Source organism: Sus scrofa, chromosome 18, assembly GCF_000003025.6.
Source record: "Sus scrofa isolate TJ Tabasco breed Duroc chromosome 18, Sscrofa11.1, whole genome shotgun sequence".
Taxonomy (NCBI): Eukaryota; Metazoa; Chordata; class Mammalia; order Artiodactyla; family Suidae; genus Sus; species Sus scrofa.
The window spans coordinates 28,486,753-28,506,414 of NC_010460.4; the positions used below are offsets into that span (position 1 = coordinate 28,486,753).

The 19,662-nt window shown below is 38.8% G+C and overlaps 1 protein-coding gene across 7 annotated transcripts in view; it reads left to right on the forward strand.

The window, feature by feature from the left end:
* CTTNBP2 (cortactin binding protein 2) overlaps positions 1-19,662 on the forward strand; it is a 442,954-nt gene that overhangs the window by 356,540 nt on the left and 66,752 nt on the right. For 6 of the 7 annotated variants that reach the window (XR_002340261.1, XR_002340262.1, XM_021078653.1 and 3 more), the window contains 3 exons: positions 8,993-10,649; positions 17,267-17,470; positions 19,007-19,106. Coding sequence is in view for 5 of the 7 variants with exons in the window: in XM_021078653.1 (XP_020934312.1) it covers positions 8,993-10,649; positions 17,267-17,470; positions 19,007-19,106 (1,961 nt within the window). In the remaining 2 variants the exon portion in view is untranslated. Of the gene's footprint in view, positions 1-5,266; positions 8,361-8,992; positions 10,650-17,266; positions 17,471-19,006; positions 19,107-19,662 lie in introns of those variants that run through there. The other variant, XM_021078657.1, reaches the window with a different exon arrangement.

Sequence of the window (19,662 nt, forward strand, 5' to 3'; positions counted from 1 at the left end):
GAGAAGAGTTAAGGTTTGTACTCTTTATCACAGATTTTTATAAAGAAAGTATCACAGTAGCTGATAAGCCCAGAAACACCAAACTCATTTGAGCAACAAAATTACCTGTCATCTTTACTCTTGAGAGTAAATATATTAACCAAACATCTTTGGTTCTCTTGCATGTAGAATAAATTGCAGCTTTAGAAGTCTAAAAGCATTAAGACACAAAAATCCATTATTTTAAATGGGTTCAGGTCTTTAAATCACTCCCAGAGCAAAAGTCAGGGAAAGCAAAGGTCCCATTATCTACAATTCAAGTGTTTATTATCTGACACCGGGCATAGCTCTGTGGTAATTCTAAGACATTTGGCCTGAATGCTGCTCTGGTTGGCCTCTCAAGGCGGGAGAAGAGGCTTCGTGCTCATTCATGCCTTGGTTCCTGCTGAGACTACTAATAGGAGGGTTAACTGTTTGGTAATTTTCGTGCCAGGAAAATTTGGGCAGGAGTCAATTTGGCAAATGGACTGAGCCTCAAGCCACTTTGAATAAGCTAATGAGTAATCATCACGGGGAACTTTGCCTCTGGTAATATCCCCCCCCACCCCACCCCCCCGACTTAAAGCCAGTAACCTAGGGTGGTTACTATTTGGGTTTTTTTTATCTTGTGCATCATCTGTTAATACAGTTTCTATTCTAATTTATTTTCATTCATTTTATTCATACTTAGAATAATTTCTAGCATTGAAGTAGGAGTGATCTTTTAATTTGAGCAGAGCCTTTAGAAGAAAGGAACCAAAATAACGAGGAAATCAGAAGGGAGCAGATTTTTTCCCAACCGGCGGGAAAACTAAAAGTAGCTCTGTGTATTGGATAAGAGCTCCTCTTAGGTAGCAGCCCAATATAATGAGGTCACTTACATGACCATAGCTGTAACAGGCAGAATTCGTAGTTGCTTGGTGGTAAAGCCAGTGTTCGTTATGCAGAAACAGCCTTTATTCCTTGGCCTACAGCGTGGTAGAGCTTGGCTGGGAGAACTAGGAGACCAGCTCTTATCAGCCAGCATCACTGACAAATGCTCACTCCAGATCTAGTCTGTAGTGGCTGCTACTTCTGCTGGGAACTGGATACTGAAGCTTGCTGACAGCAGTCAGTATTACTGCCATCACTGCTCTGGGTCTTGAGTGGTGCCTCCCCCAGCCCCACTTCTTTGCATCACTCATGTCCTAGTTGAAGCCTAGAGAGGTATAGTTGATTGGCCAGCCTTAGGCCCCATGCCCTCTTCTTTGCTACAAGACCCAGAAAGCAACTATTGGACCTATTTAACTACGGTAGGAGAGCATCATCAGTGAAGAATTAACATTGGAAGGAGTTTCAGGTGCTAGACGACCAAAAAAATAACACATGGGCCAGAAAAGAACAATCAAAATAGTGGTCGAATTTATTTCTTATGCCTTTTTCTTCTTCTTATAAATAATTGCACTTTGTTTTGCCATTTGTATTCAATATTTTTTACTTCATTATGTAACAGTTTTAACAAAATATAAATTGCTTTCTAGACTTTCATTTAAAGAGTACATGGTGGAATAATATCTAAAATAACATCTTAAAGAAGAGAATTTAGGATGTTTTGTATGTGAAAACTATTTTTAGCTCATTTCAGAGTCTGTTTTGTATAATTCATTATTGCATTTAAAAATGCATTTTGACCCCCCAGAAGCACTGCCGAGTGAGTAATCACAGGGAGCTAGAGACTGAGGTCCGCCGCTCTGAGCAGAGATTTAGAGAGAACAGTTGGCTCCATCCGTGTCTACTCATGTCTCTCCTGAAACTCTAGATGAAGAGGAAGGGGCAGATAAGAACTGCAGCGCCCAGACTGCTGACTGGTCTAGCTCTAGCCCCTATAAAGAAACAAAAAGATCTCTTACCGTATCTCATTATTAGGATTACCAGGATTGTTCAGGTACAGGTGGGGGTGACCATGTGGAGAAGAGAACAAGGGTGTAGTGAGTGTTAAAAGATAATAGGGAGCAATAAGGAATCGAGTGAAATATCATAAGGGGATTTTGTGGTTGTGACAGACTTCACTCTGCTTTCTCATTTTTACAAATGGCTATAATTGCTTCCCTCTCTTTTCTCCACTTAAGAGTTGGAACTAATTGCCTTTGCATTGCTGCTCTGCTCCCACCTACATAGTTTTCCCTTTCATTCTGGAAAAACAGTTGTTTGGTGCCTCTTCATTGATGGCTCCCAGTCTGGGTGCTATTCTTGGAACAACCACCCCCTTTCTCACCACCAGCGAAGCTCTGTTCGTTCTTCTAAGCTCTTTCCACACAATCTGCTGCTTTTTACAAGGGGATCTAGTGATTGTGCTCCATGCAGAATTCTCCCTCATCCACTGCTTGAAAGTGGTTTTGAGTAGAGATGAATTGGACAATAATAGAACAAAGTCAACTGGGACTTGGTCATCTATGTACATTGTGGTTCCTTTAATCATAGTAGCTTGTGGTTGAGTTGGGAGGTGTTTATTCCTATCCCCTGTCAGGTCCATAGTCCCTGGATCACTGCTTAAAATTGTCCCAGATTAGACCAGTGAGAGCTCTTTTAAGCTGCTCCTTTTGATATAGTCCCATCATGCTTTGAGTACTTCCTATCTTTTTGCAGCAGAATTATTTTTTTTCTTACAGGCTTATCATGTACTTTCCTTATCCCAACCCCTGAAATTAGCTTCTACTCCCAGGAGCTATTAAAAATGGTGTTTAGAAATTAATCTAGAGCCAGGAAATTGGGTGTATTTATCATGTTTATATATATATATACACACACACACATGCATTTTATATACACATATAGGATTTTTTTTTTTTTTTTTTAGAGTTTCTGCAATTTCTTGGGCCACTCCCACGGCACATGGAGGTTTCCAGACTAGGGGTAGAATCAGAGCCATAGCCGCTGGCCTACGCCAGAGCCACAGCAACGTGGGATCCGAACCGTGTCTGCAACCTACACCACAGCTCACAGCAACACCAGATCCTTAACCCACTGAGCAAGGCAGGGACCGAACCCCCAATCTCATGGTTCCTAGTCGGATTCATTAACCGCTGCACCACGATGGGAACTCCTACATACATATGAATATTTATCTATAGTTCTGTCTGTATGAAACCATGGGTTCATACTTATATTGACACCCCTGCTTCTAATCCAAAACTGTAGGATATATTCTTGTCCTTTCTCTATTGAAAACTAACTTCTCTAACAGTCAGAAACTTGGCATCCATTTTACTTTAATATATTACTCATTTACTCAAGCCTGGAACATAGAGAGAGTAACTTCAGAATTGTTCATCTGTAGCACCGTAAAAAACAAATATGTAAACCTGGAATTCATTGTTTATGGCTTTGAAGGAGATATTTCTATGAAGTGAAATTTTCATTTTAAGTGTACAAATTATGTTTTAAAAATGCATATACTTGTGTAAACTGTACCCCTTGCAGGATAGAAAGTATTTCCATCCCCACAGAAAGTTTCCTGGAGCACCCTCTCAGTAAATTTCTTCCCCAGGTCAGGCAGCCACTGATTCTTATTTTCTCATCATGGATTAGTCTTAGCCCTATACTAGAACTTCAGGTAAATGATGACTGGAGTTAAATAATAAGCCTCCTTAAATGTACAAAGTAAGTCTTTCACCTTTGTTTTTCTTTATAAAAATTGTTTTGGCTGTTCTAGATTGTCTGCATATTCATAAAGGTTTAAGATCAGTTCGTTTGTTTCTCTGAAAATTTGCAGGGATTGAAATTTTGTTGAGCCTTTAATTTGTTGAGAGTTGACATCTTAACAAACTTGAGTTTTCCGACCCAAGATTATAGTATTTTTCTCCATTTTTTCAGTTCTTTATTGTCTCTTTTAGCAATGTTTTGTTATTTTTAGTTTAATAGCCTTAAATGTCTTTTGTTGGGTTTATTTCTAAGTATTTGATGCTATTATAAACACATTAAGTTTTCTCCAAACATTTGTTGCTAGTTTGCAGGTATTCAGTTGACTTTTCTATGTTGACATCATGTCCTGTAATTTTGCTAAACTTGCTTATTAGTTTTATGAGTTGCTTTGTATATTGTGTATGATTTTGTAGGTAAACAAGCATATTATCTGTGAATAGAACCCATTTTACGTCTTCCTTTCCAAATTGCCTGCCAACCTTCTTCCTCTCCTTTTTTTCTGTCATTACACTGACTAGAACCTCCAGTACAATGCTGAATAGAAGGAGTGAGAGCAGGCTTCAAAGGCTTTCCCTTTGCCTAAGGAGAAAACAGTCTGTCTCACCATTAAGTATGACGTTAGTTGTGTTTTTTTATAGATGCCCTTTATCTCATTGAGGTTGCAGTCTATTCTTTGTTGAATGGCTTTTATCATGAATGAGTTTTGAATTTTATAAAACGGTTTATCTGCAACTATTGTTGTGGTCATGGTTTTTCTCTTCTCTTAATATGATGGATTACACTAGTTGATTTTCAAATACTAAACCAACTTGGATTCCTGAGGTAAACTTCAGAGGCTCATCTTTTTATTACTCTTTTTAAATATAGTTGGATTCAGATTGCCTAATATTTTGCTAAGGAGTTTAGTGTCTCTGTTCATGAATGATAATTTCCCTGCAAATTTTAAAACAGTGCTTGATTGGTTTTGGTATGAAAGTAATTCTGGATTCTTACAGTGAATTGAAAGCATTTTATTCTATTTTCTGAAAGAATGTGTGTTAAGTTTGGCTTCCTTTGATGTGTGGTAGAAATCACTAGTAAATCCATTAGAGTCAGGAGTTTTCCTTGAGGAAACCTTTTTACTTGTGAGTTCAGTTTGCTTTAAAGATAGAAAGCTGTATCAGTCTCTTACTCCATTTTATATCAATTCTTAAAGTTGTGTGTTTCAGGGCAATCGATTTGTTGAATTTATTGGCACAAAGTTTTTCATTGTTATCCTTTTAAAATCTATTCTAACACTATATCCCATCCTTTATTCCTATTATTTATTTATTGATTGATTGATTGATTTTCTTTTTGCCTTTTCTAGGGCTGCACCCACGGCATGTGGAGGTTCCCAGGCTAGGGATCTAATCCGAGCTGTAGCCGCCAGCCTACGCCAGAGCTACAGCAACAGGGGATCCGAGCCACGTCTGCGACCTACACCACAGCTCACGGCAACACCGGATCCTTAACCCACTGAGTGAGGCCAGGATCAAACTCGGAACCTCATGGTTCCTAGTCGGTTTCGTTAACTGCTGAGCCACGACGGGAAATCCTATTCCTATTGTTTATAATTTGTTTTTCTACATTTCTTATTTTCTTGAATATTTAACAATTTTTTTAATATTTAGCAATTGATCTTTTACATATAAAACAACTTTTGGATGTGTTCATTTCTCTGTCATTTGCCTCTTGTATTTCATTGATATCTTTGTTATTTCTTTCCTTCTACTTTCTTTGAATTTGATTTGCTTAACTCTTTCTACTTTCTTAAAGTAACCCCTAGATAAATGACTCGAGATGGCTCTTAATTTTCTAATGTAAGCAATTACAAGTATGTTTCTCTCCATCTTCTGCTTTATCTGCCTTTAAATATTCCACTTTTACTGCAGCCCATAAATTTTGATGTTATGTTTTTATTTTCAATCAGGTTCCAAATATATTCTGATTTCCTTAGTGATTTCTTCTTAAACTTGTATACTACTTAGAGGTATGTTTTATTTTTGAATTTTGGAGTGTTTTTAATATCTTATTATGATGTATTATAATTTAATTCTGCCGTGGTCAGAGAACATATCTGTGAGATTTAGTCCTTTGTCATTTTTTGTAATTTTATAGCTCCACAAGTGCATCTGAAAAGACTACATCTTCTGTGCTCTTAGGGTATTGTGTTCCATAATGTCCATTAGACGGGTGGTTTTCATTGTATTATTCAGAGCTATTATAGTCTTACTGATTTTTTAATCTAGAACTTTTTGAGAGAAGATCCTTATTGGAGATTTGTATATTTCTCCCTTTATTTCTGCTTCGTATGTTTTAGTCATAATGACTCAGCTATCATTTATATTGTACTTTCTCTGTATATAATGTGTCTTTTTCTCTGGTTGCTTTCAAGATTATTTCTTAGCTTTGTTGACAGCAATTTTACTCTGATGTTGTCTAGATATGATTTTCTTTATATTTATTCTGCTTTGGGATTTCTAAGCTTCTTAGATTTGTTGGTTTTTTAACCAAATTTGTGAAATCGGGGGATATTTTTTTCCTTTAATATATTTTTATTCCCCATTTTCTCTTCCCTTTTTGAAAATCCAGGTATGTGGAATTTAATAACGTTGTCTTATAGGTCACGGAAGTGCCTTCACTTTTTCAGTCATTTTTTTCTCTGTTCCACAAACTGGATATTTTCTTTTGTTTTATTTCAAATTCTTCTTTTTTCCCCCTTCTCTTAGCACATTCAGTGAACTTTTAAAAAGTTTTTAGATACTATACTTTTCAGTTCTAGATTTTCCATTTGTTTCTAGTTCTGTGCAGTCACTGTGACTGTATTTTCTTTGAAAAGAGGGGCTTTAAGGTCCTTGTCTGATAATACCAGTATAGGTCATCATTCTTCTTTCTTTATTTATTTTTTTGCACCACAGCATGTGGAAGTTCCCAGGCCAGGGACTGAACCGCGCCATAACAGCAACCCAAGCCACTGCAGTGAACACACCAGACGTTTAACCTGCTGAGCCAAGTCTCAGAGGTGACAGGCGATAATGAAGTTAATTGCTGAAGAAAGTCTGAACTTAAGCAGATGGAAACCTCTTCTCTTAGAGTGACGGGAAGGACGTATGGGTTGGTATGACTATAAAAAAGCCTAAGGGGGCAGACAGGATGCAAAGGGAGAGAGTTGTTCTGAATTTTCTTGATAAGAGTCTAGTAGGGTAGACTGAGAGTGACTTGAGTGGTGACTGGGCGAAGTATTGGGGAGAGTGGCAGAGGCTTAAATATCCCCTGAAGGAGCAAATGGTGGAGGAAACCAAACAGAGTTAGGGAGAATGATTGATGACTGGGGCTCAGAGCTCGGTTGGGTTTGGAGTCACGTGATGTAGGTGCATCAATTATTGTGATTTCCTCTGTGCTCTGCTATCTGCAGTGAGATTAAAAAGACTCGTGTTAGTCTGAGACAGGATTTATAAGGCATGAGTGATGGAAGAACAAAGATACAGGAAACGTATGGGTGCTTTTATAGGAGTATAGTTTTCTGTATGAGATTCTGGGTTTAGTTGAGTTGATATCCTTTCGGAAGTCCTTTAATTTGACCCTGAAGTGTAAGATGAAAGTTAGCATTTCATAAATAAAGTGTGACGACCCATAGGGAAGAACTGCTGTGGGCAGCACATGTGATGCGGTGAGAAAAACTTGAGGCAAGCAGAGCCCTAAATGAGTGCCAGGATCCTGACACTGATTAACTGGATGACATCAGGGAAATCACTAACCTGGCCTTTAGTTAGTTGTTTTGTAAAATGCAAGTAGCCCTTAAATTCTGCAACAACTTTTTCCCACCTTCACGGGTAAATTATGAAAATCATATTTTAAAAATAAGCTGAAAGTTAATTTGTGCTTTTTCCTAGGTTGCTATAAGAACTTGGAGGGGGTAATACAAAACATGTTCAATATTTTCTTAATAGAACTTTCTGTCTGCCTTCCAAACAACCTATTATTTGATGCATTTAGAAGAGTTAAATAGGCTTCAACTCTTAAGTCCAATTTTCTGTGAGGTGTCCAAGTGAATAAAATATAAATCTAGTATAGAATAGCAGAATTGTTCCCCAAATCTTACCTAATCTACTTATGAAGTCACCCACCAAATTTCATATAGTAGATTAGGGGTGGAAGCCTTACTGTGAAGGTGACATTTGAGCAAAGACGTGAAGGAGCCAGGCGCCTGTGCTGTTGGGTATTTTTGTGCATATTAGAAAACCCCATGTGAAGTTATTAAGAGTTTTTTTTTTTTTTTTTTAAGTTCCTTCCCTATGTTAATCAATTAGGCAAATACTGCCTTTGAAAGCCTAAATCCTAGGGGCCTGTACCATGGTGAGCCTTTTTGTGAAGGAAAAGGTGCCCTTGTTTTCAGGCAGATGCAGCCCCAGGCCTGGGCAGACAGCGTGGGGAGTAGACAGGGTTGGGCTAACCCACTCCTAACCCTCTCAACCCCACAGCCAGTCACCTTCATGCAGTGCGCAAACCGCTTCATGCAGGAGCCCTATGTGACAGGTCGTGGTGGCATTTCTAGGCGGAGAGAGTAGCAGGATCCAAGACTCTGAGGCAGGGTGATGTTAAAGAAACGCCAGGAAGACCGTGTCCTGGGAGCTGAGTGAGTAAGTGGGATGGAAGGGAGGAGATGAGGTAAGACGTGGGGGTTCACTGATACTGATTATATTTTTTATAAGACATTTCTTATATATAAGTTCAAAGAAGTTTCACATATGCTTTTACATGATTTTTATAGCAACTTACCATAAACTCAAAGAAGATTTCTTGAAAAGCTAAGTAATAAGTACAGTTTAAACTTTAACCGAAATCTTCTGTTTTCATTATATAGTATCTCAGAGTAATAATTTTAAGGCATTAATCCTTAAAAAAAAAAAAAAAAAAAAAAAAAGCCCACACCAGTTCCCTAATAGAGTTCTGTTTTTACAAAAGCAGACCTTTCTGAACTCTTTTGTTGTGATTTGAACCATCAGATTACTGTTCTTTTATGTGGTTAACTTTAATACATTAGAAAATTCTCTGTTGCTGTAGATGTTTTTCATAAAACCACTTAACGTCTATTTTCTCATTTTAATGAGCCTCTACAATGTCTGTCATATCACAACACATTTCAGAAATGTGGCAGTTTAGGTAACCCAAACCACGTAATTATTTAAAAATTAAGGAAAATCTCTCCACTTCTTGGGCAAAAAAAAAGCTTCTGCCTGCTAATCAGAGCTGTCCTGTGAATTTCTTTCAGCTGGAGATGGAAAAGCTTCAGCTCCAAGCCCTTGAACAAGAGCACAAGAAGCTGGCCGCCCGCCTGGAGGAGGAGCGAGGCAAAAACAAGCATGTGGTCCTGATGCTGGTCAAGGAGTGCAAGCAGCTCTCAGGCAGAGTCATAGAGGAGGCCCAGAAGCTGGAAGAGGTGATGGCCAAACTGGAAGAGGAGAAGAAAAAGATGAGTGTGTTAGAAGAGGAACTCTCTGCCGAGAAACAAAGAAGCACAGAAATGGAAGCTCAGATGGAAAAACAGCTCTCAGAGTTTGACACGGAGCGGGAACAGCTTCGTGCCAAGCTGCACCGAGAGGAAGCACACACCACTGACCTCAAAGAGGAGATAGACAAGATGAAGAAGATGATTGAGCAACTAAAAAGGGGAAATGACAGCAAACCCAGCCTCTCTCTTCCCCGGAAGACCAAAGATAGACGTCTGGTCTCCATATCTGTGGGAACAGAAGGACCGATGACAAGATCTGTTGCTTGCCAGACAGACCTAGTAACAGAAAATGCTGACCCCTTGAAGAAGCTGCCTTTGACGGTGCCTGTAAAGCCTGCCGCGGGGAGCCCCTTAGTTTCCGCAAATGCTAAAGGGAATGTGTCCGCAGGTGCCGCCCTGGTCAGACCAGGTATCGACAGGCAGGCTTCCCATGGTGACTTGATTGGCTCTTCTCTGCCTGTGGCCCCACCTCCAAGTACAACCAGAATTGAGGAAAATGGACCGAGCACTGGCTCAACATCAGATTTAGCAAGTAACCCATCCCCACTCCCCAGTAACGCCGCCCCACCCACTGTGCACACGCCAGGCCCAGCTCCCCAGGGTTGCTCACCAGCCCAGCCTCCACACAGTTTACATTCCCCGTGTGCCGGTGCGCCTCTGCATCCAGGTCTGAACCCGCGCATCCAGGCGGCGCGATTTAGATTTCAGGGTAATGCTAATGACCCAGACCAGAATGGGAACACAACCCAAAGCCCTCCGTCCAGAGATGTCTCTCCTACAAGTCGTGACAACGTAGTGGCCAAACAGCTAGCTCGGAATACCGTGACCCAAGCACTATCAAGATTTACAAGCCCTCCAGCGGGAGCTCCCCCAAGGCCTGGAGCACCCCCCACGGGGGACGCTGGCACCTACCCCCTGGTTGGTCGGACCAGTTTAAAGACTTCTGGTGTAGGACGAGTTGACAGAGGAAACCCGCCTCCCATCCCTCCAAAAAAGCCAGGGCTCTCCCAAACTCCTTCTCCACCACACCCCCAGCTCAAGGTTATCATGGATAGCAGCAGGGCCCCCAGTGCAGGGGCCAAGGTTGATAACAAAACTGTGGCTTCGCCTCCTTCCACTTTGCCACAAGGGATCAGGGTAATAAATGAGGAGAACCTCCCTAAATCTTCCTCCCCTCAGCTGCCACCAAAACCATCCATAGATTTAACTGTGGCACCTGCAGGCTGTGCCGTTTCAGCCCTGGCCACGTCTCAGGTGGGTGCCTGGCCTGCTGAAACCCCTGGACTGAACCAACCTGCATGTTCAGAAAGTTCCCTTGTCATTCCCACCACCATTGCCTTTTGCTCTTCCATAAACCCAATTAGTGCCTCATCCTGTAGAGCAGGTGCCTCAGACAGCCTCCTGGTAACAGCATCAGGTAAAGGGATTGGAATATTGTACCCTTCTTTAAGAATGTGGCCTGTCCTCCTATCCTCTCACTTGCCTCCTTTCCTTCACATCGCATTGAAACTTTTTTTTTTTTAATTTGGTACTTTTTTCCCCCTATTTCTTTCTTCTCTTTTTTTGTGTCTTTCTTTAAAGGCTCCAGGGTATGGTGATTCATCTTGCTATAAGAATTGTGGTTTTGTTAATCTAAGTGCTTTCTTCTTTTAAAATAACCTAAAAGTAGTGGTTTGGAGCACATGGAGACCATTAATTTAGAGAGCCTGAAAGGAGGAAAGGCTCTTCCTTCTTATTAAATATTTATCTCCCAAGACTTCACTATGAGTGAGCCATCACCCGACAGTATGTGTTCAGTTCTGTCCCTTTTGAGATGACATTTGAAAGGAGGCTTTCAAGTAGTTATTAATATTATGGTCTACCTTAGATTATAACATTGATTGGATGTGTTCTGTAATAGGTATAGCCTAAGTTGTAATATCACTTTGGCGTTAACTTTGATTAACCTCAGAAACAGAGCATGTGTATTTGGAAATCTCTGTCCTAGGTTTAGTTTATTTCAGAAGTTGTTTACTCTGTTTAGAGCTGCCATCTTCCAACACTCGAGCCCAGATGGACAACATAGCATGTGGACTGTATTAGAGGAAGTTTCCGTTGCAGATGTGGTTTATGAAGTCACTGAATCAAGCACTCTCAAAGCAAGAGTCATCAAGACCGGGATTTGTCCCTTTTGTTATGCAGTGCTAGAGGAAGCCTTGCTCTTGAATGGCATTCATTCTTTACTGAGTAAATGTGGCTCTAAAATAACGTCATGGTGTCATAGTTGTATTGAAACTTTGCAGGGGTCTCTCTCACCCTAGGATCTTAGTGGTTAACGGAGACTGTTGGTTCTCATGAGAGGAAACTTTAAGAATTAAAGGAAGGTTTGAGTGGTGTTATATATTAAATTTAGGGAGCAGGGTGGGAGTAAGAAAAGCAGGTACTTGCTAATGATCAGGTAATGACAGCAGTATAACAGGACTTATTTATCCATGTATAAGCTGTCTCCTTGAAATTAAGCTCCTCGAAAGGCTAGATTTACGGGGCCAAGCCGGGAATTGGAAACGGCGTGGATTTTGATGTTGGTCAGATCTCCATTGGAACCTTGACTCTGCCTTTTACAGCTCTGTGTTTTGGATGATTTTTTCTTGAACTGAGCAGGTTTACTCGTCCTTAATGTGGAGCTTATGCTGCACATATTGGGGAGGGTTGCTAGTAGGAGGGTTTAATGTCATATCATGTGCATAAAACACGGTATTGAACTCAGAGCAGCATGAGTGATGAATAGAGATGATATTACTGCTTCAGTGATATTGTTGTTGAGAGCATTTTGTAAATTTGCTGTAGAATTGACTTCAGTATTAGCTGGTGATGTCTTTGCAGGCATTCAACATTCATATTTTTTTTTAATCCAAAATGTTATTACTGAGTTGGACAGCCTTTCTCATGGCCTAAAACAATGTTAGCTCTTTCCCACAAGTTAAATCCAACCTCAGAGGAGGAATTTTTGCTACCATTCAGGAGAATCAGAGAATGTGCTGTGAGGTCTTCCAGTAGTCACACAACACAAGTTCCAAAAATGATTGGAGCACTGGCAGTGCTGTTGACATAAATGCAGAGACTATGGAAAATAGAAAACACTTCCTGGGATATGAATTTTGTCAGTTCTTAAAAAATAGAAAGCCAGCTTTGCTTTGTACCCTGATGCTTTGCCAGTAGTTGCTTCGATCATTGCTGTGCTCCAGAGTTCAGCTCCAAATGCCCTTTGGTTTCAGTGGAAAAGCTTTAAAACCAAGATCCATGACTAAATAACATTTTGTCAGCAGGATTTTAAGTTAACCTTTAAAGTCAGAGAATTCCTAGTCCATTATATATTCACCAAAATGACCCACATAAGACAAAGTGGAATGTTGGATCAAGGAGCCATAACTTCTCTGAAAAATGGCCTTGCTTGTGTGTAGGGAGCAAAAGAGGATAAGAAGTAGAACCAAAGAAATAGCACTCACTAAAGATACATGAAACTGGTTCCTCATTTTCTGTTCTCAGATTCTGCAGTTTGGCCAAAATAGTCTCAGAACTGCAGAATTACCATTGGTAGGGTGACAGGCGTCTATGTCACTTGATGGTAAGATAGAGTTTATTAGGAGAAAAATGGAGGCGGTGGAGGTTGTTAGTCAGCAAGCATTTATTGAGCATCCAGTCTACTTGGGGGATGGAAATGTTATTGCAGTTACATAATGGGGGTGTATAACTCAACCGAGGGTTTAGATCAACCTAAACTTTCCAAATGAGATACAGGATTTCAGCTGTTTTTCATTTAGATGCACCCATTTTTACTGCCATGCTCATTGCAACTAGAAAGCACCAGAGCACCCTCCATCCTGCTTCTTAACCTACCTGTGCCTGGTTGAGCTTGTGCTTCTCCAGATCATAGGCTCAGTGAAGGATATTCATCTTGTAGACAACCACTAATGCCATTGTGATTGTTAAGAGCAGGACAGGGGGACACGGAAGATCTGCCAAATACCTAGTGGATATCTGTTCCAGTTTCAGTGATGAAAAGAGCACTGGACTGAGGGTAAAACATCATTAGTTCATTTCTGCTCCTTTCTAGGTATTACCCTAAAAAGACATTTCTCTCTGAGCCATTAGCTTTTCCATCTAAATATGAAAACACTGAACTAGTTCCAAACCAAAAAGATTTATTAAACTTGTCTGTTGAATTTTTCAAATAGCAGTTCACTGCCTTTCCCTCCTTGGAAATCTGGATCCTATGATCTTTCAAACTCTAAAAAAAAGTCTGTTTCTATGTCAGCTTATAGCAATGATAAATAATTATGATTAAGTTAAAGCATTGAGAATCATAATAAAAAAAAGGTACACTATTGAATTGTATTGCAAATTACTCTAACTCTATTAGCAATTTTATGGCCACGCCTTAAATTTTTAAATAACATATAAAATTCTAAAAGAACTAGAATTTCTTGCTCCTCCTGAACTTCTCAAATGAGCAGACTTCCACTGTTAGGGGAGGAGAATCCTAAACCATAAATTGCCCCAGGCAACTGAGTTTCCATACCCTTGGAAATGTTTTTTTTTTTTTTTCCTTTATTTTTTTTAACTATTATTTGCTGTATTTTATTTCATTTGGTTCAGATTTTTTTCCTTAGGTAAACATACATTTTAAAAAGTATCCTTCATGTTTGATTGGCTTAAAGGCTAAGTCAGAAAATGAGATGGATCTGAGCTATGAGAATAACCTTCTCCACGCTCTGAAGCTGATGCCAGAAGCTGTTCTCAACTCCTCTGCCATTGCATGTTCTGTCTGTTCCCTTCATCACTGCATGCTCTGCAAGATGCTCACCTTTACTAATGTTTGCATGTGACACTGCAAAGCTGAATGAACTTTTTCTAACATCGTTAAAGTAGCCATATGACTGCAGGTCTGTTCTATCACTACTTAACCATAGCTTAACCAGTCATCTAAATAGTATCACTTTTATCATTGTTGGGGATTTCAAATGAACAATAAATAAAGTCTTATGATGAAGTTTTATTTTTCCCATCTTTATGGTAGGATTTATTATAATAATTTAAGTTTGCCTGTGCTGGAGAAAATTGGAAATGAGAGTGGGATAAAAAATGTATTTAAACTTTAAGAGTCCTTGGTATTTATAAAGCATTTTTCTTTTGTAAAAGATTTTTAAATATATTTTAAAAGAAGAAAATAAGGGAATTGATATATATTCTTCTGGAGTTTTGTATAACAGCTGTAAGACTCTTGAGTGGTCTAGAGACAAATATTTTGACTGAAATATTTTGTATCTCAGCTTAGCATTAAAAATAGAATTTCCCAGGAAATTATATTCATAATGGAATATTTCCATGAAAACAGTTAAAGTATATTTATATTTTAATTGTCCCCAAAGCCTAGAATTGTATTAGAAAAAAAGAAAAATGAAAACAAAACCCACCAGAAGACCAAACCATTTACTATACACCTGTTGATATTCTTGAAAGAATATTAAGAACTGAGACCCCTGGAGTGAGATAAAGGAATTGAAAGAGAGAGAGAGTTGGAGGGAGTCGGGGTGGAGGTCAGGAGGAAAGAAGGAGGTGAGAGAGGGACAGACCGACTGAACTTGAACCCTGTTTCCTCCTGTTACACAGAGGACCCCAGTGCCATGTCTTTTGAATTGCCTTTGTGTTTGCTTTGCAGTCAAGGTTTCATACCTTGGTGTTTATAATTTCTGTTTATCATCCATTTCTAATAAGTACTGATTTAATTTTTGTGGGCTTGTTTTTTTGTTTGTTTTTAAGAAAATACAAAAGGTAAAATGTACGAGAGAGGAGCCTTCTTGTAAGTATGAAGTAAAAAATCCTACTTTTGTAAGAAGAGCTAATGAATATCAATGGAAGAATATCATAAAGCTTAGATAAATATTAATAATTTTATGAGCATTTGAATTTTATGATATTGTAGACTAATAGAGTAAAAACCATCAAGTACTCATAGATCCAAATAACTGATTCTGAAGATAAAATATCCAGTTTTTAGCAAACAGTCAGTTTTGTTTGTATAAACTGCTTTGGTTCTTTTTTTTCCAAAGAATTTTTAAAAAATATTTTCATAGGCACCTTTTTAATACTTAATGAAATATTTATGACAAATAATTTAAAGAGTGCCCTCTTTGGCACAGTGGGTTAAGGATCCAGCTGTAGTGTAGGTCACAGCTGCAGCTTGGATTTAGTCCCTGGCCCAGAAACTTCTATATGCCTCATGTATGGCCAAAAAGAAAAAAAAAAGAACAATAATTTAAAATTCAATTATAGAAATTTATTATATAGTAATATAAGTAATATTTAGAATATTATCCTTATACCAAGGTGCAGGGAATATAAAAGATCCACCTATTATATCTTACTACAGAGTCTATTACCAGACAGATGAAGAAAGTACATCCCAGGAGTGAATCTTTTATTTATTTTTTTTTAAAGATGATCTTTATTTGAAACATTGTTTTTTTTTTTTTTGGCTTTTTATTTGTCTTTTTAGGGCCACACCTGCAGCATATGGAGGTTCCCAGGCTAGGGGTCTAATCAGAGCTGTAGCCGCTGGCCTGCGCCACAGCCACAGCAACGCCAGATCCAGTCGTGGTCTGCGACCTACATCACAGCTCACGGCAACGCCGGATCCTAAACCCACTGAGCGAGGCCAGGGATCGAACCAGCAACCTCATGGTTCCTAGTCAGATTCATTTCCACTGCGCCACAATGGGAGCTCCCAAAAGTGAATCTTATATACTTATGCCCCCATATACATACCAACTTTACTTGCAGGCTTTTGGGGTTCCATAAGGAAGAAAGAAAGATGACATTTTTTTTTTTTTTCTTATTAAGACTGCAACTGCAGCATATGAAAGTTCCTAGGTTAGGGATCCAGTTGGAGCTGCAGCTGTAGCCTACACCACAGCCACAACAACACCAGATCCTTAACCCACTGGGCAAAGCCAGGGATTGAATGTGCATCCTCACAGGGACAGTGTTGGGTCCTTAACCCTCTGAGCCAAAACAGGAACTCTAAAAATGACTTATTTTGAAAGTTAATTATATTTTAGGCTGAAATAAACTAAATACCTATATATCACATTAAATAAACATTTTTACTTTACTGTTTTTACAGCCTTTTGATCAAGGAAGAATTCAGAAAATTTTCCATGCTATATGCAGCCGACTTCACACACTTAACAGATTCTCTTCTAAAGCTGCTAAATACTGATGAGAAATCTCTAACTATGATAACTCTTATGACTTTTGTTAAAACCATATAGTAGAGTGGCCTGTTAGCTGATTAAAAGCTTTTGGTACAAAATGTTGTGAAGATGGCCAGATGATTTAATCTTCAAAATTATGAATTGGATATTTGTGCTGGTATATTCTGTATATGCTGTGCTTTTGTTAGCTCTTAATACTGAGTAGTAGTTGGCTACCCATTATTTTTCTTCCCAAATGAAATTTGAGGAATGTAATCGGATTCCTTGAGAGTATTGGGTTCATCTCAATGGTTTATGTAAATTTTATAATTAAACCCCTTGGAAACATTGTAGAAAACGGAAAATTTATATTTCTTAGATATCTTTATGTGTAACATAGAAATAATTCTGTCAGTTGATACTGAAATTGAAGAAGTCTGTACATCATTTCTAAATTGAAAGTCTTTTGAAATCCTGAAGAGGAATTTGAACTTTTAAAATGAGACTACCTTCTTAGTTTCCTAAAACCAATCACCATTTTAACACTTAATCTGTGCAAGACTGACGACTAAAAATAATTTGTCACCATGTATGTTAATTTAGTTAGCATCAGATATAAGATTGAAATAACAATACCGATTTGTGCTAAGTAAATATTAACAGATGGCTAATGTTAGAAACTACATAATCCTCTAGGGATACATGTCCATGTGTCTGTGTGCGTGTAATTCAGAAAGGAGTGGGTAATAGCTGTCTCTTGTCCTTGCTCCTACTCTCTAACTAGGGTCCCTTTAACCCACAGGCTGGTCACCCTCCCTAACCCCTTTGCTAATGAGTGGTGGTCCTGCCCCCCTGGCTGGCAGGCCCACCCTTCTTCAGCAAGCTGCTGCCCAGGGAAATGTCACTTTATTATCAATGCTGCTTAATGAAGAAGGACTGGACATTAATTACTCCTGTGAAGATGGCCATTCTGCCTTGTATTCTGCTGCTAAGAATGGACATACAGGTAAAGACAGTGGATATTACTTCATTGTATTACCCTCTTGCCAAAGAATGGAGAGTCAAAACCCTTGTAATCATTGTTAGGAGCAAAAGGTTCGTTTGGGCTTCAGTTTTCCCTTCCAGGTAGAATAAATAATTTTTTACATGATTTAAAGATTTTATAAACATTTTATTTTTATTTTTTGTTTGGCCGTGCCCACAGCATGCAGAATTTCCAAGGCCAGGGTTTGAACCTGAGCCACAGCAGTGACAATGCCAAGTCCTTGACCACTAGGCCAGCAGGGAACTCCTATAAACATTAAAAACAAACAAACAAACAAATTGTACAGTTTTTTGAATGTAAAATTTTACTGCAGCTAGCAAAAAGTTATCTTTATGTACAGTGAAATGTGTATATAGAAATTTGGGGTCTGATAACTGTAAAGGACATTTTAGAATAAAGCCCCCCATCTGTGATGACTTTGACCAGGACAGAATAGCTCTAATTTGTCTGTTAGAAATATCTGATGTCTGTGAAGGCAAAGCCTTAGGGCATTACCACATGGCTGCCATGCGGGAAAGTTTTATTACCAGTTAGGAAAGGTCATGGGTCTGAAATTGTTCTGTAGTTGGAACAATTTATAGTTTTTTGGATTTTTAAAGAGAACTAAGAAGTTGTACAACTACAAATGACATATCAGTGAAGTCAGGGAATTAATCTTTTTCCTTAAAAAGCAAGTCTTATAGTCAAATATTCTAAAACATACTATAGTGCAGATAAAGAGATGATTTGCTGGCAAATGCAAGGTCAGTTAACATTGCCTATGTAAGCCATGCACTCCTCAGTAATAATGTGGCTTCCTTAGAAGTTTTCAGAGCTCCGCTGTGCTCTGGTGGCCTAAATGGACAATTGCAGTGAATGAAGAAGTAGTTCATTATTGGAAAATTTGGGGGGAATACTTCAATATCGTGGGAATTTTTTCTAATATAGAGAAATTCAGTCTGGTAAATGACATGTGGAACATGAGGTCTAGGTGATACTTATATCTGATTCTGGTGATTGTATGGGTTCTCCTTGATGCTCATTTCTTGAATTAAGTGTGGGAGGATTACCACAAAGGCGTTTCAATGATTAAAGAATAATTGATGTAAGAATTTAACTGCCCTAATACAAATAATGGTATTATCAATATGGTAAATGGATTGGTTCTCTATCCAGTTACCTATTTTCTGAGATTGGCCAATGGAAAAATCTAGTAAAACTTTTTCCAACATAGGACAGCCCTTTCACTCATTTGCAACTCTCCCCCCCACCAGCACCCCTAAAAAGAAAGAAAGAAATGTCTTAGTTCATGAGTCTGGGGTATCAAAGTCCTGGGGGAAGGAAGCTGCTTTCACTCTGAGATAGTCTGTGGAGTCTGACTCGGCCCTGAAAGAATTGCCAGATGAGCTGTGCATGGGAGAGGTCCTTTGGGGTTAGTATCTGTCTACAGCTTGTATAGATTTGGCTCATCATAACTCTAAGTTGGGAATTAAAATGGCTTTCTATTAAAATCCATAGACTGTGTGAGATTGCTGCTGAATGCAGAAGCCCAAGTCAATGCTGCTGATAAAAATGGCTTCACACCCTTGTGTGCTGCAGCTGCTCAGGGACATTTCAAGTAAGTGATGCTCTTAATTCTTTTTTCCCCCCATGAAAAGAGCCTCTTTGTAATTTGCACACATATTTTGGTTTTGGCCGAATGTGTAAACTAGTGCTTAAGATCCCTTGGCGAATAAATTCAGCTAAACATATTTGAGGATTTTAAATGCAAAGCAGGATCCTAAATTTGCTCTTCTTAATAATAGATAGCTGTATATGAAGGAGGTGAAGAAGAGAAATATGCTGTTTCCAGACCTCATGTGAATGAACTTCCTTCTGAGGAAGCAGCTTATTTTTAGTCTATCAACATAAAGTCATCCTTCTTGTCCATGGGGGATTGTTTCCAGGACCTCCCACAGATACCAAAATCTGAAGATGCTCATGTCCATTATATAAAATAGTGCAATATTTGCATATAGCCCACACATATCCTCCCATATACTTTAAATCATTTCTGAATTACGTATAATGCCTAATATAATGCAAATGCTATGTAAATAGCAGAAAACATGCAGCAAATTTAAGTTTTGCTTTTTTTGAACTTCCTAGGATTTTTTTCCAAATATTTTTCATCT